Genomic DNA, 23,035 nt, shown 5'->3' with positions numbered 1-23,035 from the left:
GTGTGTGTGTGTGTGTGTGTGTGTGTGTGTGTGTGCTGCATTATTCAAGGTAAGAACATTCTGGTTGTGGGAGGCTCCCAGGTAAAATATATGAACAGTGCTTTTTGTAACAGAGATAGAAAGGTGAGACAGAGAGTGTGCTTCTCATGAGCCGCTGTTGGTGACATAGTCAACAGGTTAATAATATAATAATAATAATATCTTTATTTACATGTACATGGTATACAGGCTTAGATGACATCAATGACATACTACTATATAGAAAGTCGCTTGTTATGCTGAGCATTTCGGGAAAATTAGGTCAGTTTTGTCCCAGGATGCGACCCACATCAGTCGACTAACACCCAGGTACCCATTTTACACTGATGGTTGAACATGGATGGCAGGTGTCTTATGGAAACACGTCAGTAATGTTTTCCAGCTGTATCAAAGGAGATTCGAACTCCGGACCTCAGTGTGTGAGCTGAGTGCACTAGCAATCGAGCTACAGGTTAGATAATATTACGTCAGGTAATGGGAAGAAGCCCATTATCTGTCTTAGTGCTGGTAGAAATGACATTGGGAAGGGCAGGAGACAGGAGCTGGTGGATAAGTACATGTCAGCAATAGATGTAGTCAGGTCTAAGGGAGGGGTACCAATCATATGTAGCATTTTGCCTAGAAGGGGAGCAGGCAATGAATGGATGTCTAGGGTAATTGGTATAAATTGCTGGCTAGACAGGTACTGCAACGAACTTGCAATCCCATTCATTGATAACTGGGACAAATTCTATGGCAAACATGATATATATGAAAGGGATGGAGTGCATATCTCTGGGACCGGAGTGGTTGCATTAGCTAACTCAATTGAGGGGGCCATTGCTGACTTGTCTAGGACTTTAAACTGATAGATTATAGAGGTATGGGTGTGTTATAACTGTAGTGTAAGTGCACTTAAACTACAGTTATAAAACTGCAACATTAACACTCCTCCTTCAGAGTGCCGGCACTGAACTTCCAATCTCCAGGATTGAAGTCTGGCCTGCCGGTTTCCCTGAATTTCTTCATAAATATTACCCTACTCACACTCCAACAGCACATCAAGTCCTAGAAACCATTTGTCTCCATTTGCTCCTATCTAACATGCTCATGCATGCTTGCTGGAGGTCCAAACTCCTCGCACACAAAACCTTTACTCCCTCCCTCCAACCTTTCCTAAGCCACCCCCTACCCCGAATTCCCTCCACTACAGATTTATACACTCTCGATGTCATTCTATTATATTCCAACCTCTCTATATGTCCGAACCACCTCAACAACTCCCCCTCAGTCCTCTGAATAATAGTTTTGGAAATCCCACATCTCCTAATTTCCAAACTACGAATTCTCTACATAATATTCACACCACATACTGACCTCAGACACGACATATCCACTGCCTCCAGCCTTCTCCTTGTTGCAACATTCACCACCAATGTTTCACACCTATGTAAGAGCATTGGCATAACTATACTCTCATAAATTCCCCTCTTTACTTCCTTGGATAAAGTTCTTTGTTTCCACAGACACCTCAGTGCACCGCTCACATTTTTCCCCTCGTCAATTCCAGGTTTCACCTCATCTTTCATAGACCCATCTGCTGACACGTCCACTCCTAAATATCTGAATAGATTCACCTCCTCCATACTCTCTCCCTCCAACATGATACCCAGTCTTTCGTTACCTATTTTTTTGTTATCCTCATCACCTTACTCTTTCCTATATTCACTTTCCATTTTCTTCTTTTACATACCCTACCAAACTCATCAACCAGCCTATGCAACTTCTCTTCAAAATCTCCCAAAAACACAGTGTCATCAGCAAAGAGCAACTGTGACAACTCCCACTTTGTGTTAGATTCTTTATCTTTTAACTCCAAACCTCTTGCCAACACCCGAGCATTAACTTCTCTTACAACCCCATCTATATATATATTGAACAACCATGGTGACATAAGACATCCTTGTCTAAGGCCTACTTTTACTGGGAAATAATCTCCCTCTCTCCTACATCCTCTGACCTGAGTCTCACTATCCTCGTAGAAACTTTTCACTGCTTTCAGTAACCTACCTCGTATTTCACACATTTTAAACATCTGCCACATTGCATCCCTTGTCCACCCTATCATACGCCTTTTCCAAATCCATAAATGTCACAAAAACCTCTTTACCATTATCTAAATTCTGTTCACCTATATGTTTCACTGTAAACACCTGGTCCACACACCCCCTACCTTTCCTAAAGCCTCCTTGTGCATCTGCTATCCTATTCTCCGTCTTACTCTTAATTCTTTCAATAATAACTCTACCATACACTTTACCAGGTATACTCAACAGACTTATTCCCCTATAATTTTTGCATTCTCTTTTGTCCCCTTTGCCTTTATACAAAGGAACTATGCATGCTCTCTGCCAGTCCCTAGATGCCTTACCTCTTCCATACATTTATTAAATTAAAGCACCAACCACTCCAAAACTATATCCCCACCTGCTTTCAATATTTCTATATTTATCCCATCAATCCCGGCTGCCTTACCCCCTTTCATTTTACCTACTGCCTCACGAACTTCCCTCACACTCACAACTAGCTCTTCTTCACGCCTACAAGATGTTATCTCTCCTTGCCCTATACACGAGATCACAGCTTCCCTATCTTCATCAACATTTAACAGTTCCTCAAAATATTCCCTCCATATTATATATATATATATATATATATATATATATATATATATATATATATATATATATATATATATATATATATATATATATATATATATATATATACATGTATACACCCACACACAAGATGAAGGTGAAGATGAAGACGGCAGCTGAGAGTTCTTGACATTCAAGAAGTGTGAGAACTCAAGACACTTCTCTTCTGACACTTACCACTACCTACACCAGAAAGTTGTAAGAAACAGCTTTTGTAACTACCACCACCTTCATTATCTTGTAACTACCAGCTCCTTCACTATGTTGTAACTACCAGCTCCTTCACTATGTTGTAACTACCAGCTCCTTCACTATGTTATAACTACCAGCTCCTTCACTAGGTTGTAACTACCAGCTCCTTCACTATGTTGTAACTACCACCTGCTTCGCTATCTTGTAACTACCAGCTCCTTCACTATGTTATAACTACCAGCTCCTTCACTAGGTTGTAACTACCAGCTCCTTCACTATGTTGTAACTACCACCTGCTTCGCTATCTTGTAACTACCAGCTCCTTCACTATGTTGTAACTACCAGCTCTTTCACTATGTTGTAACTACCAGCTCCTTCACTATGTTGTAACTACCAGCTCCTTCACTATGTTATAACTACCAGCTCCTTCACTATGTTGTAACTACCAGCTCCTTCACTATGTTGTAACTACCAGCTCCTTCACTATGTTGTAACTACCAGCTCCTTCACTATGTTATAACTACCAGCTCTTTCACTATGTTGTAACTACCAGCTCCTTCACTATGTTGTAACTACCAGCTCCTTCACTATGTTGTAACTACCAGCTCCTTCACTATGTTATAACTACCAGCTCCTTCACTATGTTATAACTACCAGCTCCTTCACTATGTTATAACTACCAGCTCCTTCACTATGTTATAACTACCACTATGCTCCAGCTCCTTCACTATGTTATAACTACCAGCTCCTTCACTATGTTATAACTACCAGCTCCTTCACTATGTTATAACTACCAGCTCCTTCACTATGTTATAACTACCAGCTCCTTCACTATGTTGTAACTATGTTATAACTACCAGCTCCTTCACTATGTTATAACTACCAGCTCCTTCACTATGTTATAACTACCAGCTCCTTCACTATGTTATAACTACCAGCTCCTTCACTATGTTGTAACTACCAGCTCCTTCACTATGTTATAACTACCAGCTCCTTCACTATGTTATAACTACCAGCTCCTTCACTATGTTGTAACTACCAGCTCCTTCACTATGTTGTAACTACCAGCTCCTTCACTATGTTATAACTACCAGCTCCTTCACTATGTTATAACTACTCACTATGCTCCTTCACTATGTTGCTCCTTCACTATGTTATAACTACCAGCTCCTTCACTATGTTATAACTACCAGCTCCTTCACTATGTTATAACTACCAGCTCCTTCACTATGTTATACCAGCTACTATGTTATAACTACCAGCTCCTTCACTATGTTATAACTACCAGCTCCTTCACTATGTTGTAACTACCAGCTCCTTCACTATGTTGTAACTACCAGCTCCTTCACTATATTAAAACTACCAGCTCCTTCACTATGTTGTAACTACCAGCTCCTTCACTATGTTATAACTACCAGCTCCTTCACTATGTTATAACTACCAGCTCCTTCACTATGTTGTAACTACCAGCTCCTTCACTATGTTATAACTACCAGCTCCTTCACTATATTAAAACTACCAGCTCCTTCACTATATTATAACTACCAGCTCCTTCACTATGTTGTAACTACCAGCTCCTTCACTATGTTGCCACACTACTATGATTCAGTTGATGATGGAGAAGAGGAGCGCCTTTACTAAAGGTAAAAGTGTTAGCAGTAGGTGACTCTCAGGTGAACTGTCAACATGGAAAGCTTCAGTAATAAGACCAGACGAAGTTACAGAGAAGTGATTTCCTTGGAATGAAATGGTGGCTGCAGTAAGTGTTTCAGGAAGCATCGTAACTGGTAATGGGAGAAACTCCATTATCTCTGTTAATGGGAGAACCTCCATTATCTCTGTTAATGGGAGAACCTCTATTATCTCTGTTAATGGGAGAATCACCATTATCTCTAATAATGGGAGAGCCTCTATTATCTGTTAATGGGAGCAACTCTATTATCTCTGTTAATGGGAGAACCTCCATTATCTCTGTTAATGGGAGAATCACCATTATCTCTAATAAAGGGGGAACCCCTATTATCTCTGTTAATGGGAGAACCTCCATTATCTCTGTTAATGGAAGAACTTCCATCATCTCTGTTAATGGGAGAACCTCTATTAACTCTGTTAATGGGATAATCACCATTATCTCTAATAATGGGAGAGCCTCTATTATCTCTGTTAATGGGAGAACCTCCATTATCTCTATTAATGGGAGAATCACCATTATCTCTAATAATGGGAGAAACTCCATTATCTCTGTTAATGGGAGAACCTCCATTATCTCTGTTAATGGAAGAACTTCCATTATCTCTTAATGGGAGAACCTCTATTATCTCTGTTAATGGGAGAATCACCATTATCTCTAATAATGAGAGAGCCTCTATTATCTCTGTTAATGGGAGAACCTCCATTATCTCTGTTAATGGGAGAATCACCATTATCTCTAATAATGGGAGAAACTCCATTATCTCTGTTAATGGGAGAACCTCCATTATCTCTGTTAATGGAAGAACTTCCATTATCTCTGTTAATGGGAGAACCTCTATTATCTCTGTTAATGGGAGAATCACCATTATCTCTAATAATGGGAGAGCCTCTATTATCTCTGTTAATGGGAGCAACTCTATTATCTCTGTTAATGGGAGAACCTCCATTATCTCTGTTAATGGGAGAATCACCATTATCTCTAATAATGGGAGAACCTCTATTATCTCTGTTAATGGGAGAACCTCCATTATCTCTGTTAATCGGATAACCTCCATCATCTTTGTCAATGGGAGAGCCTCCATTATCTTTCATAATGGGAGAACCTCCATTATCTCTCATAATGGGAGAACCTCCATTATCTCTGTTAATGGGAGCAACTATATTATCTCTGTTAAATGGGAGCAACTCTATTATCTCCCTCAATGCTTTAGAAAAGTAAAATGGGAGGTCCATGAGTGAGGACTTGCTCGCCAGGTATAGAACAGTAATAGGTATAATTTAGAAAGACAAGAAGATTCTTGACTTACGTAGGAGTCAGCCATGGAGGAGGTTGGCAACGATTGGTACTAATTGCTGCCTATACTAATACTGCAAGAAAATTGAGGTATCATTCGTTGACAATTGGGATCTATTGTATATCAACTCTGACACGTATCTCAGGGAGGGAATGTATGTGTTTTCTGGCTGTGAAGGTCGGGAGAGTGTTATGTTTGACTAGGTCACTGAGATCATTCTGCTGATAATCACCACATTTATTACCACACAATACTGCTTTCTCATTGTTGGATTTCCAAAAGAATAATAAAAGCTTGTTTCCCCAATAATAATAATAATAATATCTTTATTTCTACAAGTACATGCATAAGGTATACTAATCTCACCGTTCTTACAAGTGTTCAATTTCTGAATCCATAGAAAATGGGGAAATGTGGTAAGCCTCATTTCCCCATTAGTGAAACAGTGTTCATTCTTTTCTATGTTGAATTTCTTATCCATAGTTCATGGAAGTAGAACAAGAAATGAGGATAATATAAGGTGAACCATAGTCCTGACTGAGAACTTCCACGGTCCAGTTTTGCTGCTGCCACCTGTCAGGTCGGTTATGGAAGTCACAAGAAACAACACAAGAAGCATACACAAATTTTCGCTTGCCTTATTCAGCAAGAAAAGCGTTGCTATTTTAGCCAAAATAGCAAATTTTACCTACTCGGCACGATATATACATATATATATATATATATATATATATATATATATATATATATATATATATATATATATATATATATATATATATATATATATATATATATATATATATTTTATTTTTTATTAACACACTGGCCGATTCCCACCAAGGCAGGGTGGCCCGAAAAAGAAAAACTTTCACCATCATTCACTCCATCACTGTCTTGCCAGAAGGGTGCTTTACACTACAGTTTTTAAACTGCAACATTAACACCCCTCCTTCAGAGTGCAGGCACTGTACTTCCCATCTCCAGGACTCAAGTCCGGCCTGCCGGTTTCCCTGAACCCCTTCATAAAAATTACTTTGCTCACACTCCAACAGCACGTCAAGTATTAAAAAACCATTTGTCTCCATTCACTCCTATCAAACACGCTCACGCATGCCTGCTGGAAGTCCAAGCCCCTCGCACACAAAACCTCCTTTACCCCCTCCCTCCAACCTTTCCTAGGCCGACCCCTACCCCGCCTTCCTTCCACTACAGACTGATACACTCTTGAAGTTATTCTGTTTCGCTCCATTCTCTCTACATGTCCGAACCACCTCAACAACCCTTCCTCAGCCCTCTGGACAACAGTTTTGGTAATCCCGCACCTCCTCCTAACTTCCAAACTACGAATTCTCTGCATTATATTCACACCACACATTGCCCTCAGACATGACATCTCCACTGCCTCCAGCCTTCTCCTCGCTGCAACATTCATCACCCATGCTTCACACCCATATAAGAGCGTTGGTAAAACTATACTCTCATACATTCCCCTCTTTGCCTCCAAGGACAAAGTTCTTTGTCTCCACAGACTCCTAAGTGCACCACTCACCCTTTTCCCCTCATCAATTCTATGATTCACCTCATCTTTCATAGACCCATCCGCTGACACGTCCACTCCCAAATATCTGAATACATTCACCTCCTCCATACTCTCTCCCTCCAATCTGATATCCAATCTTTCATCACCTAATCTTTTTGTTATCCTCATAACCTTACTCTTTCCTGTATTCACTTTCAATTTTCTTCTTTTGCACACCCTACCAAATTCATCCACCAATCTCTGCAACTTCTCTTCAGAATCTCCCAAGAGAACAGTGTCATCAGCAAAGAGCAACTGTGACAACTCCCACTTTATGTGTGATTCTTTATCTTTTAACTCCACGCCTCTTGCCAAGACCCTCGCATTTACTTCTCTTACAACCCCATCTATAAATATATTAAACAACCACGGTGACATCACACATCCTTGTCTAAGGCCTACTTTTACTGGGAAATAATTTCCCTCTTTCCTACATACTCTAACTTGAGCCTCACTATCCTCGTAAAAACTCTTCACTGCTTTCAGTAATCTACCTCCTACACCATACACTTGCAACATCTGCCACATTGCCCCCCTATCCACCCTGTCATACGCCTTTTCCAAATCCATAAATGCCACAAAGACCTCTTTAGCCTTATCTAAATACTGTTCACTTATATGTTTCACTGTAAACACCTGGTCCACACACCCCCTACCTTTCCTAAAGCCTCCTTGTTCATCTGCTATCCTATTCTCCGTCTTACTCTTAATTCTTTCAATTATAACTCTACCATACACTTTACCAGGTATACTCAACAGACTTATCCCCCTATAATTTTTGCACTCTCTTTTATCCCCTTTGCCTTTATACAAAGGAACTATGCATGCTCTCTGCCAATCCCTAGGTACCTTACCCTCTTCCATACATTTATTAAATAATTGCACCAACCACTCCAAAACTATATCCCCACCTGCTTTTAACATTTCTAACTTTATCCCATCAATCCCGGCTGCCTTACCCCCTTTCATTTTACCTACTGCCTCACGAACTTCTTCCACACTCACAACTGGCTCTTCCTCACTCCTACAAGATGTTGCTCCTCCTTGCCCTATACACGAAATCACAGCTTCCCTATCTTCATCAACATTTAACAATTCCTCAAAATATTCTCTCCATCATCCCAATACCTCTAACTCTCCATTTAATAACTCTCCTCTCCTATTTTTAACTGTCAAATCCATTTGTTCTCTAGGCTTTCTTAACTTGTTAATCTCACTCCAAAACTTTTTCTTATTTTCAACAAAATTTGTTGATAACATCTCACCCACTCTCTCATTTGCTCTCTTTTTACATTGCTTCACCACTCCCTTAACCTCTCTCTTTTTCTCCATATACTCTTCCCTCCTTTGATCACTTCTACTTTGTAAAAACTTCTCATATGCTAACTTTTTCTCCCTTACTACTCTCTTCACATCATCATTCCACCAATAGCTCCTCTTCCCTCCCGCACCCACTTTCCTGTAACCACAAACTTCTGCTGAACACTCTAACACTACATTTTTAAACCTACCCCATACCTCTTCGACCCCATTGCCTATGCTCTCATTAGCCCATCTATCCTCCAATAGCTGTTTATATCTTACCCTAACTGCCTCCTCTTTTAGTTTATAAACCTTCACCTCTCTCTTCCCTGATGCTTCTATTCTCCTTGTATCCCATCTACCTTTTACTCTCAGTGTAGCTACAACTAGAAAGTGATCTGATATATCTGTGGCCCCTCTATAAACATGTACATCCTGAAGTCTACTCAACAGTCTTTTATCTACCAATACATAATCCAACAAACTACTGTCATTTCGCCCTACATCATATCTTGTATACTTATTTATCCTCTTTTTCTTAAAATATGTATTGCCTATAACTAAACCCCTTTCTATACAAAGTTCAATCAAAGGGCTCCCATTATCATTTACACCTGGCACCCCAAACTTACCTACCACACCCTCTCTAAAAGTTTCTCCTACTTTAGCATTCAGGTCCCCTACCACAATTACTCTCTCACTTGGTTCAAAGGCTCCTATACATTCACCTAACATCTCCCAAAATCTCTCTCTCCTCTGCATTCCTCTCTTCTCCAGGTGCATACACGCTTATTATGATCCACTTCTCGCATCCAACCTTTACTTTAATCCACATAATTCTTGAATTTACACATTCATATTCTCTTTTCTCCTTCCATAACTGATCATTTAACATTACTGCTACCCCTTCCTTTGCTCTAACTCTCTCAGATACTCCAGATTTAATCCCATTTATTTCCCCCCACTGAAACTCTCCTACCCCCTTCAGCTTTGTTTCGCTTAGGGCCAGGACATCCAACTTCTTTTCATTCATAACATCAGCAATCATCTGTTTCTTGTCATCCGCACTGCATCCACGCACATTTAAGCATCCTAGTTTTATAAAGTTTTTCTTCTTCTCTTTTTTAGTAAATGTCTACAGGAGAAGGTGTTACTAGCCCATTGCTCCCGGCATTTCAGTCGCCTCATACGACACGCATGGCTTACGGAGGAAAGATTCTTTTCCACTTCCCCATGGACAATAGAAGAAATAAAGAGGAACAAGAGCTATTTAGAAAAAGGAGAAAAACCTAGATGTATGTATATATATATATGCATGTACATATATATATATATATATATATATATATATATATATATATATATATATATATATATATATATATATATATATATATATATATATATATATATATATATATATATATTTGTATATATATATATATATATATATATATATATATATATATATATATATATATATATATATATATATATATATATATATATATATATATATATATATATATATATATATATATATGTATGACTTGATAGTAGATTTTTTTTTGTGTGATTATTAACCCGGGGTAGGGAGGGTCAGTAACCCAGGATAACCCAAGATAGTGCGTCATCGGGGGCTGTCTGTCTTGTTTCCATTATGGTTCTATAATCCTCTCCCCCGGGATGCCACGGTGGACTAACACCCAGGTACAAACTTACTGCTAGGTGAACAGGGGCAAACATGTCCCACGTTTCACCCGTGCCGGCGAGCGATCCCCTGTCTCTCAGTGCGTGAACTCAGGACGCTACCAACCGAGCCACGAACTATCCAGACATTTTCCCAATAAAAGTTGGTTCTGCAACCTGCACGTGTCCTTCACTATTTCTAGCAACACGGTATGTGTTTCAGGTTATTGTTTTCTTGTTTTCTATATTGTAAACCTGACGGGGCTGCCTGTTGCTCACGAGGTTGTGAGTCCTCTACACTTCTCCCAGTCCTTAAAAATAATAAGAGAAAGCACATTCACCATCACTTGATCCTAGCTGTCTTTTCAGGACATGCACACCATGAGTCACTGATGACTCACAAGACTGCAACATCTGAACTTGACTTACAAACGTCTGAACTTGACTTACCAACATCTGAACTTGACTTACCAACATCTGAACTTAACTTACCAACATCTGATCTTGACTTACCAACGTCTGAACTTGACTAACCAACATCTGAACTTGACTTACCAACATCTGAACTTAACTTACCAACATCTGATCTTGACTTACCAACGTCTGAACTTGACTTACCAACGTCTGAACTTGACTTACCAACATCTGAACTTGACTTACCAACATCTGAACTTGACTTACCAACATCTGAACTTGACTTACCAACATCTGAACTTGACTTACCAACATCTGAACTTGACTTACAAACGTCTGAACTTGACTTACCAACATCTGAACTTGACTTACCAACATCTGAACTTGACTTACAAACGTCTGAACTTGACTTACCAACATCTGAACTTGACTTACCAACATCTGAACTTGACTTATCAACACCTGAACTTGACTTACCAACATCTGAACTTATCAACATCTAAATAAGTAAGACACGTGCAACAACAGAGTATTTTTACCTCGGAAATATTTCGCCCACATAATAGGTTTCTTCAGTCGAATACAGAAGTGACTAAATGTGAACAAAACAAAAGCGGTGGGGAGGTAAAGAGGATGTGATCAGTCTATCAGCCTTGAAGACGCAGTTTTGAGGTGGTCAGTCCCTCAGTCTGGAGAAGAATTCAGCTTTATAGTCTGGAACAATGATGCTGAACTCTTCTCCAGGCTGAGGGACTGATCAACTCATCTTAGCCTCTCCACTGATTCTGTTGTCTACTCTGCATTCGACTGAAGAAGCCTACTGTGTAGGAGAAACGTTTTGACAAAGATATTCGACTTTTGCGCCTACTTGTCGGCAGTGTATATCATTTTCTAGTCCTGTGAACACTTGAAGTAGATTTGTGAACATCCGATCTCAACTTACGAACATCCGAACTAGGCTTACTTACGAACACCTGAACATGACTTACCAAGCACAAACACTGCATTTCTTACCTCATCTCCCCTTTCCTTAAAAATTCTACTCTGTCTAGCAAGTTTCCCAGGCCGTCTTCACATGTATTACCATACACTCCAACAACACGTCAGATCCTAAAAACAAACTGTCTCCACTCGTTCACCTCTCCATCATGCCTCCCACACACCCTCCTTGCAGTTCCTGGACATCCCTTACTTCCTTATTTCACTCCAACTTTAAAGACCACGCCTCTCCCTGACACTCTTGCGTTGACTTTGTTTACATGCTTCTCTATAAACACCTTCAACAACCTACGGAACGGGTGGGTTCGAACCCATGGCAAGCGAGTGGTAAAATTCCAGGCCAGTGCTTTAACCACTGGCCAGTTGGCTACAATAAGATTCATCCAACTAGGTATATTTATACACCTGAAATTTTACGACTCATGCACCATGAATTCAAACTCCACCCATTCCCTGATTTGTTTGCATCCTGGACTACTTGAAAGTGTTGATATCAGGCTCCTCATCTTTTTGGGAGGGTACAGTTATATAAACGTGACATGACACGTCTTTCACAAGGGTCATTTTTTCTGGAAAGCATTTCATTTCTTTCTTACATAAGCTGAGCCTTACTCCCCTTAAGAAAGAGTTACCATCTCGTCTCTCCACCTGACCTATCTTCTGATGTCCTTCTCTGTCTTTCCCTTCAGTCGTCGCCTGATAATTAGATAGGCAGTATAATAACCTATGTGACGTGTCAAGATATCTTATTAATGAAAATAAGATACCAGATATATTAAACAAATTTCCTGAATTTGCTTGTAACATATAAGTCAACTGTAGATATAAATCCAAATGTACACAAAAGGCCTAGGAACTAGGCCTTTTGTGTATCCATATGCTCTTGAGTTACCGTCCACAGGATGGATATAGGGCGCACAATAACCTAGCCACTTCGCTGGCAAAATCTAAAAATCTATTCCTGATAATTGTTCATGGCAGACCGAAAAGACACATAAAAATTTCCTGTCCAAATTGTGAGTTAATACTTACTGAGTTACCAATCACATTATTGTTACATTTATTATAATCATGGGCTTACTTGTTACAGCTTTCAACAAATGACAGATTACTTTATATATCTCCCGCAATACACATAACCCACACACAGTATTACTTGTATATAACTCCAAGCTGGTAAATTAGACACATGTGCAACACTTGGGTATGTTTGCTGTGGAAACATTTCGCCACACAGTGAATTCATCAGTCCAATACAAAGACGAATGAAGATCAGAAGGAGTTTGAGGTAATCAGTCCCTCAACATTGAGTCGATGTAATCGACCATTTATTTACACAACTGCAAGTTGCTTCTCTGCAAATATACTCTACTGTACCCGTCACTGTCTCAGAAAATAATCATACCCTTTTCTCAACAGGCTTATTTATCTAGGATTCTTAGTTAGTATTCTTGCCTGTATTCCTCAATAATTAAGGTACGCAGACTAGTTTCTCTAATTTACTTAAGAATGATGATGTAAATTCTCTGTGTAGGTGAGATGAGTGTTATTGTGAGAGGTGAGGAGTGCTTGTAGGAGCAGTGAGAGGCTGTAAGAGTGTTTGTATGAGGGGAGAGGGAATGTGGAAGAGGTGAGGAGGTGTAAGGTGAAGTGTGAGGTGGTGACATGAGTTGTTGAAGGACTGGTGAAGTGAGTGGGTGAAGGACTGGTGAAGTGAGTGGGTGAAGGACTGGTGAAGTGAGTAGGATGAAGGACTGACGAAGTAAGTAGGATAAAGGACTGGTGAAGTGAGTGGGGTGAAGGACTGGTGAAGTGAGTGGGGTGAAGGACTGGTGAAGTGAGTAGGGTGAAGGACTGGTGAAGTGAGTAGGGTGAAGGACTGGTGAAGTGAGTGGGGTGAAGGACTGGTGAAGTGAGTAGGGTGAAGGACTGGTGAAGTGAGTGGGGTGAAGGACTGGTGAAGTGAGTAGGGTGAAGGACTGGTGAAGTGAGTAGGGTGAAGGACTGGTGAAGTGAGTAGGATGAAGGACTTGTGAAGTGAGTAGGATGAAGGACTGAGGAAGTGAGTAGGATGAAGGACTGGTGAAGTGAGTAGGATGAAGGACTAGTGAAGTGAGTAGGATGAAGGACTGGTGAAGTGAGTAGGATGAAGAACTGACGAAGTAAGTAGGATAAAGGACTGGTGAAGTGAGTGGGGTGAAGGACTGGTGAAGTGAGTGGGGTGAAGGACTGGTGAAGTGAGTAGGGTGAAGGACTGGTGAAGTGAGTGGGGTGAAGGACTGGTGAAGTGAGTGGGGTGAAGGACTGGTGAAGTGAGTAGGGTGAAGGACTGGTGAAGTGAGTGGGGTGAAGGACTGAAGTGAGTAGGATGAAGGACTGGTGAAGTGAGTAGGGTGAAGGACTGGTGAAGTGAGTAGGATGAAGGACTGGTGAAGTGAGTAGGATGAAGGACTGAGGAAGTGAGTAGGATGAAGGACTGGTGAAGTGAGTAGGATGAAGGACTAGTGAAGTGAGTAGGATGAAGGACTGGTGAAGTGAGTAGGGTGAAGGACTGGTGAAGTGAGTGGGGTGAAGGACTGGTGAAGTGAGTGGGGTGAAGGACTGGTGAAGTGAGTAGGGTGAAGGACTGGTGAAATGAGTGGGGTGAAGGACTGGTGAAGTGAGTAGGATGAAGGACTGGTGAAGTGAGTAGGGTGAAGGACTGGTGAAGTGAGTAGGATGAAGGACTGGTGAAGTGAGTAGGATGAAGGACTGAGGAAGTGAGTAGGATGAAGGACTGGTGAAGTGAGTAGGATGAAGGACTAGTGAAGTGAGTAGGATGAAGGACTGGTGAAGTGAGTGGGGTGAAGGACTGAAGTGAGTAGGGTGAAGGACTGGTGAAGTGAGTGGGGTGAAGGACTGGTGAAGTGAGTAGGGTGAAGGACTGGTGAAATGAGTGGGGTGAAGGACTGGTGAAGTGAGTAGGGTGAAGGACTGGTGAAGTGAGTAGGGTGAAGGACTGGTGAAGTGAGTAGGATGAAGGACTGGTGAAGTGAGTAGGATGAAGGACTGGTGAAGTGAGTGGGGTGAAGGACTGGTGAAGTGAGTGGGGTGAAGGACTGGTGAAGTGAGTAGGGTGAAGGACTGGTGAAGTGAGTGGGGTGAAGGACTGGTGAAGTGAGTAGGGTGAAGGACTGGTGAAGTGAGTAGGGTGAAGGACTGGTGAAGTGAGTAGGGTGAAGGACTGGTGAAGTGAGTGGGGTGAAGGACTGGTGAAGTGAGTGGGGTGAAGGACTGGTGAAGTGAGTAGGGTGAAGGACTGGTGAAGTGAGTGGGGTGAAGGACTGGTGAAGTGAGTAGGGTGAAGGACTGGTGAAGTGAGTAGGGTGAAGGACTGGTGAAGTGAGTGGGGTGAAGGACTGGTGAAGTGAGTGGGGTGAAGGACTGGTGAAGTGAGTGGGGTGAAGGACTGGTGAAGTGAGTAGGATGAAGGACTGGTGAAGTGAGTAGGGTGAAGGACTGGTGAAGTGAGTGGGGTGAAGGACTGGTGAAGTGAGTGGGGTGAAGGACTGGTGAAGTGAGTAGGGTGAAGGACTGGTGAAGTGAGTGGGGTGAAGGACTGGTGAAGTGAGTAGGATGAAGGACTGGTGAAGTGAGTAGGGTGAAGGACTGGTGAAGTGAGTGGGGTGAAGGACTGGTGAAGTGAGTGGGGTGAAGGACTGGTGAAGTGAGTGGGGTGAAGGACTGGTGAAGTGAGTAGGGTGAAGGACTGGTGAAGTGAGTGGGGTGAAGGACTGGTGAAGTGAGTAGGATGAAGGACTGGTGAAGTGAGTAGGGTGAAGGACTGGTGAAGTGAGTAGGGTGAAGGACTGGTGAAGTGAGTAGGGCGAAGGACTGGTGAAGTGAGTGGGGTGAAGGACTGGTGAAGTGAGTAGGGTGAAGGACTAGTGAAGTGAGTGGGGTGAAGGACTGGTGAAGTGAGTAGGGTGAAGGACTAGTGAAGTGAGTGGGGTGAAGGACTGGTGAAATGAGTAGGATGAAGGACTGGTGAAGTGAGTAGGATGAAGGACTGAGGAAGTGAGTAGGATGAAGGACTGGTGAAGTGAGTAGGATGAAGGACTAGTGAAGTGAGTAGGATGAAGGACTGGTGAAGTGAGTAGGATGAAGGACTGACGAAGTAAGTAGGATAAAGGACTGGTGAAGTGAGTGGGGTGAAGGACTGGTGAAGTGAGTGGGGTGAAGGACTGGTGAAGTGAGTAGGGTGAAGGACTGGTGAAGTGAGTGGGGTGAAGGACTGGTGAAGTGAGTAGGGTGAAGGACTGGTGAAGTGAGTAGGGTGAAGAACTGGTGAAGTGAGTAGGATGAAGGACTGGTGAAGTGAGTAGGATGAAGGACTGGTGAAGTGAGTGGGGTGAAGGACTGGTGAAGTGAGTGGGGTGAAGGACTGGTGAAGTGAGTAGGGTGAAGGACTGGTGAAGTGAGTGGGGTGAAGGACTGGTGAAGTGAGTAGGGTGAAGGACTGGTGAAGTGAGTGGGGTGAAGGACTGGTGAAGTGAGTAGGGTGAAGGACTGGTGAAGTGAGTAGGATGAAGGACTGGTGAAGTGAGTAGGGTGAAGGACTGGTGAAGTGAGTAGGGTGAAGGACTGGTGAAGTGAGTAGGATGAAGGACTGGTGAAGTGAGTAGGGTGAAGGACTGGTGAAGTGAGTAGGATGAAGGACTGGTGAAGTGAGTAGGATGAAGGACTGGTGAAGTGAGTAGGGTGAAGGACTGGTGAAGTGAGTAGGATGAAGGACTGGTGAAGTGAGTAGGATGAAGGACTGGTGAAGTGAGTAGGATGAAGGACTGGTGAAGTGAGTAGGGTGAAGGACTGGTGAAGTGAGTGGGGTGAAGGACTGGTGAAGTGAGTAGGGTGAAGGACTGGTGAAGTGAGTAGGGTGAAGGACTGGTGAAGTGAGTAGGATGAAGGACTGGTGAAGTGAGTAGGGTGAAGGACTGGTGAAGTGAGTAGGGCGAAGGACTGGTGAAGTGAGTGGGGTGAAGGACTGGTGAAGTGAGTAGGGTGAAGGACTGGTGAAGTGAGTAGGATGAAGGACTGGTGAAGTGAGTAGGGTGAAGGACTGGTGAAGTGAGTAGGATGAAGGACTGGTGAAGTGAGTAGGGTGAAGGACTGGTGAAGTGAGTAGGGCGAAGGACTGGTGAAGTGAGTGGGGTGAAGGACTGGTGAAGTGAGTAGGGTGAAGGACTAGTGAAGTGAGTGGGGTGAAGGACTGGTGAAGTGAGTGGGGTGAAGGACTAGTGAAGTGAGTGGGGTGAAGGACTGGTGAAGTGAGTAGGGTGAAGGACTGGTGAAGTGAGTGGGGTGAAGGACTGGTGAACTGAGTAGGGTGAAGGACTGGTGAAGTGAGTAGGGTGAAGGACTGGTGAAGTGAGTAGGGTGAAGGACTGGTGAAGTGAGTGGGGTGAAGGACTGGTGAAGTGAGTAGGGTGAAGGACTGGTGAAGTGAGTAGGATGAAGGACTGGTGAAGTGAGTAGGGTGAAGGACTGGTGAAGTGAGTAGGGCGAAGGACTGGTGAAGTGAGTGGGGTGAAGGACTGGTGAAGTGAGTAGGGTGAAGGACTGGTGAAGTGAGTGGGGTGAAGGACTGGTGAAGTGAGTAGGGTGAAGGACTGGTGAAGTGAGTGGGGTGAAGGACTGGTGAAGTGAGTAGGGTGAAGGACTGGTGAAGTGAGTGGGGTGAAGGACTGGTGAAGTGAGTAGGGTGAAGGACTGGTGAAGTGAGTAGGATGAAGGACTGGTGAAGTGAGTAGGGTGAAGGACTGGTGAAGTGAGTAGGATGAAGGACTGGTGAAGTGAGTAGGGTGAAGGACTGGTGAAGTGAGTAGGGCGAAGGACTGGTGAAGTGAGTGGGGTGAAGGACTGGTGAAGTGAGTAGGGTGAAGGACTAGTGAAGTGAGTGGGGTGAAGGACTGGTGAAGTGAGTGGGGTGAAGGACTAGTGAAGTGAGTGGGGTGAAGGACTGGTGAAGTGAGTAGGGTGAAGGACTGGTGAAGTGAGTGGGGTGAAGGACTGGTGAACTGAGTAGGGTGAAGGACTGGTGAAGTGAGTAGGGTGAAGGACTGGTGAAGTGAGTAGGGTGAAGGACTGGTGAAGTGAGTGGGGTGAAGGACTGGTGAAGTGAGTAGGGTGAAGGACTGGTGAAGTGAGTAGGATGAAGGACTGGTGAAGTGAGTAGGGTGAAGGACTGGTGAAGTGAGTAGGGCGAAGGACTGGTGAAGTGAGTGGGGTGAAGGACTGGTGAAGTGAGTAGGGTGAAGGACTGGTGAAGTGAGTGGGGTGAAGGACTGGTGAAGTGAGTAGGGTGAAGGACTAGTGAAGTGAGTGGGGTGAAGGACTGGTGAAGTGAGTAGGGTGAAGGACTGGTGAAGTGAGTAGGGTGAAGGACTGGTGAAGTGAGTAGGGTGAAGGACTGGTGAAGTGAGTAGGATGAAGGACTGGTGAAGTGAGTAGGGTGAAGGACTGGTGAAGTGAGTAGGGCGAAGGACTGGTGAAGTGAGTGGGGTGAAGGACTGGTGAAGTGAGTAGGGTGAAGGACTAGTGAAGTGAGTGGGGTGAAGGACTGGTGAAGTGAGTAGGGTGAAGGACTAGTGAAGTGAGTGGGTTGAAGGACTGGTGAAGTGAGTAGGGTGAAGGACTGGTGAAGTGAGTAGGGTGAAGGACTAGTGAAGTGAGTGGGGTGAAGGACTGGTGAAGTGAGTAGGGTGAAGGACTGGTGAAGTGAGTAGGGTGAAGGACTGGTGAAGTGAGTAGGATGAAGGACTGGTGAAGTGAGTGGGGTGAAGGACTGGTGAAGTGAGTAGGGTGAAGGACTAGTGAAGTGAGTAGGATGAAGGACTGGTGAAGTGAGTGGGGTGAAGGACTGGTGAAGTGAGTAGGGTGAAGGAGCACTGGTAACATCACCTATATCAGCAACGAAGGATCCAGGTTCGAGGTCAGTGAGGAACTGCCTGACGCGGGGCCAGGCACGGCAGCGAGAGCTGGAGAAGTGTGCAGAGATCTGGTCGTAGACATCGTGTACGTAAGCTCTCTCCAAGGCCACGGACCGAGCCTCCCTCTCCTTGCGGCTCTCCTCCGAGCTCATACTGTCTCCACGCCCGCCCGCCCACGCCACGCCCACTCTCCCTCACACGCCCGTCTGCAGCAGCAGCGGCACCCTCACTGCCGCCCGCCACGCGGACCACCGCCCTCATCCGGCTGTAAGAGAGGGAAAAAAAATATGAGAATTTCATTAAGAAAAAGAGAAAACTAATGATGAACAGGGAAAGAATGGGAAGACTATTGGAACACGACAAGGTAATTACCAGAGGTTACGTTACGGAGGTACGAGCCTACAATGTTACTTGCTTTGTGGTGCTGGCTTCAACGCCATGCCCACGACACACACACACACACACACACACACACACACACACACACACACACACACACACACACACACACACACACACACACACACATACACACATACACACACACACACACACACACACACACACACACACATACACACATACACACACACACACACACACACACACACACACACACACATACACACATACACACACACACACACACACACACACACACACACACACACACACACACACACACACACATACACACATACACACACACACACACACACATACACACATACACACATACACACACACACACACACACACACACACATACACACATACACACACACACACACACACACACACACACACACACACACACACACACACACACACACACACACACACACACACACACACACACACACACAAACACACATACACACACACACACACACACACACACACACACACACACACACACACACACACACACACACACACACACACACACATACACACATACACACACACACACACACACACACACAGTATAAGCAGAGGTATGATAAAGCTCACGGCTCAGGGAGAGTGACCTAGTAGCGATCAGTGAAGAGGCGGGGCCAGGAACTCGGACTCGACCCCCGCAACCTCAACTAGGTGAGTACAACTAGGTGAGTACACACACGCATACAAACACACACATACATACACACACACACACACACACACACACATACACACACACATACACACAGACACACGCACACACACACACACACACACACACACACACACACACACACACACACACACACACACACACGCATACACATACACACATACATACACACACACACACACACACACACACACACACACACACACATACACACACACATACATACATACACACACACACACACACACACACACACACACACACACACACGCATACACACACACACACACACACACACACACACACACACACACACACACACACACACACACACACACACACACACACACACACACATTCTCAATGTTGTAAAAATTTCAAATATGTCAAACCACGTCTGAAATCGCTCTGTTTTTGGTATATGATGTTTTCGACCTTGCAGATCACAGCGCTAATAACCAAAAAGAAAATATATACGAATCGCACATGAGAAAACAAAAGATAAAATTAACAAACAATAACAGCAACAAACAAACATTGTCAAACCAAGTTAAAATATTCTCTGAAACTTCGAAATATACTGTAAAAAAAATCAGTGTAGGTAGAGTGGTTAACGCACTGGCCTGTGAGTTACAGGAGTCACTCGCCATGGGTTCAAATCCCACCCGTTCCGTGACAGGTAGGCAAGAGATTACAGAGGCACATGATGCGTGTGGAAGACTGTAGCCTCAGCTTGTACCAGGTAAGAAAATTACAATAATAGCGAACTATTGGTCTGAATGATAGGGTAATCGAGGCTAGGACCCTGGGTAGCTTTAAGATGAGACTGAACAAATATGTGAGTGGGAAGGACTGGGTGTGATTGGTGTTGTGGGTACGGGAGTAAATTCTTGGGTAGCTTTGGGTAGTGATGGTTTTTATAAGGCCCTGCCTTGTATGGGCCAGTAGTCGTTCTGCAGTGTTCCTTCATTCTTATGTTATTTTATTATCACTAATTTGATCAAAGGTACCGCATTTTCCGGCATATAAGGCGCGCCTTTTTCCCCACAAAGTCTTGCAAAATCAGCCTGCGCCTTATATGCTCAAGGTCAGCATCAAGGTCAGCATCAAGGTCAGCATCAAGGTCAGTATCAAGGGTAGGCTTTGGGTTACGCTTTAGCGTAAAGTAAGAGGGTAATTAACCCTTAAATATGATTACTAATTTATCGTTATGATACTTCTGTCGTGCGCCTTATATGTTGGAAAATACGTATATTATGCCGAAAAGTTGATGAATAAGACACGTGCACGCCTGGGTATCTCTGAAAACGTTTCGCCCACCCGCGGCTTTATCAACGTACTACACAGAAGTGAGAAATGAGAGTCATATAGAACATCACTAAGGTGGAAGCGGTTTGTTATGCCTTATACAAGTGACAGCAGCTGATGAGTAACACACATGTGCAGCACCTAGGTATCTCGATCGTCAGAACGTCTCGCCTGTTCAGTAGGCTTCTTCAGTCGAATATGGGCGACTGTATCACTGGAAATGGTGGAAACAGAAGTAATTTGGAGTTATCAGTCCCTCAGCGTTGATAGATGGTCAGTCCCTTAACCTGGGGTGGCAGTAGTGGGTGGATGAAGTAGTGGATAGATGAAGCAGTGGATAGATGAAGTAGTGGATAGATGAAGTAGTGGATAGATGAAGCAGTGGATAGATGAAGCAGTGGATAGATGAAGCAGTGGATAGATGAAGCAGTGGATAGATGAAGCAGTGGATAGATGAAGCAGTGGGTAGATGAAGCAGTGGGTAGATGAAGCAGTGGATAGATGAAGCAGTGGGTAGATGAAGCAGTGGATAGATGAAGCAGTGGATAGATGAAGCAGTGGATAGATGAAGCAGTGGATAGATGAAGCAGTGGGTAGATGAAGCAGTGGATAGATGAAGCAGTGGGTAGATAGAGCAGTGGATAGATGAAGCAGTGGGTAGATGAAGCAGTGGATAGATGAAGCAGTGGGTAGATGAAGCAGTGGATAGATGAAGCAGTGGGTAGATGAAGCAGTGGATAGATGAAGCAGTGGATAGATGAAGCAGTGGGTAGATGAAGCAGTGGATAGATGAAGCAGTGGATAGATGAAGCAGTGGATAGATGAAGCAGTGGATAGATGAAGCAGTGGATAGATGAAGCAGTGGATAGATGAAGCAGTGGATAGATGAAGTACTTGCTGTAGAGGTCACATAATCGTGGTGGAACTTGCCAGTGCTGCAACACAGCTTTTCTTCCCAGTGGATACGTCAGCACACTGCTGACGTATCCAATTTTGTTATACAAAATAAAAAATCTAGGGCAGATATAATGTGCTTGTAGGAACAAAGTGAAGATTGTGCTACAAGTCAATTCACTGCCACGACAAGCTGGTCACTGAATCTACCACAAGTCAGAGCACTGCAGAGGACCAAGATGCACTGGCTGCGCCAAGCATGAACTATTACTCTGTATAAATGTACACAGATCAGATATTTTCTGTTCGTTGTACACCAAGACAACGACGACCTTTTATACAGTGTTCAATTAATATGCAGGACTCGGGAAATCGTTATAACACGATTGTAAACAAATCACGGACCGGATGGGATTCGAACCCATGGCGAGGAAGTTTTAGGGCTCTCCATGGGTTCAAACTCCACCCATTCCCTGGTTTGATGAATATTCAAGGTTAAGCGACTGAATTGCCTCGTAGGACACAGATCTTTGTACATGATTCTCCATTACTATTACTACTACTATTACTACTACTATTATTAATAAGTCACTTTGAAACAAAGGCGCAAATTGTGGCTCTAAGATATTTTATTTTGATAAAGTTTGCTATGAGTTATATTTTTTTTGTTTACATGTTAACTGCGAGTAAACATGTACTAGGTGTTATTATTAGTTAATTTAGTCACGTTAACATTACCATGACAGAGACACTTGCTCAAGGGGCTGGTGGGCACATGTGCAACTCCTGTACATATGTGCAACACCTGTACACATGTGCAACACCTGTACACATGTGAAACACCT

At 43.4% G+C, this 23,035-nt stretch overlaps 1 protein-coding gene across 1 annotated transcript in view; it reads right to left on the bottom strand.

Annotated features, from left to right (window-relative positions):
- Positions 1–23,035, bottom strand: part of fid (fire dancer) — a 638,212-nt gene that overhangs the window by 93,536 nt on the left and 521,641 nt on the right. Inside the window, exon 3 of the mRNA XM_070096032.1 lies at positions 18,843–19,136. Coding sequence (XP_069952133.1) covers positions 18,843–19,023 — 181 coding nt within the window. The 5' untranslated portion in view covers positions 19,024–19,136. The remainder of the gene's footprint in view (positions 1–18,842; positions 19,137–23,035) is intronic.

Source organism: Cherax quadricarinatus, chromosome 52 (genome assembly GCF_038502225.1).
Source record: "Cherax quadricarinatus isolate ZL_2023a chromosome 52, ASM3850222v1, whole genome shotgun sequence".
Taxonomy (NCBI): domain Eukaryota; kingdom Metazoa; phylum Arthropoda; class Malacostraca; order Decapoda; family Parastacidae; genus Cherax; species Cherax quadricarinatus.
This window is presented reverse-complemented; position numbering and strand designations above follow the sequence as displayed.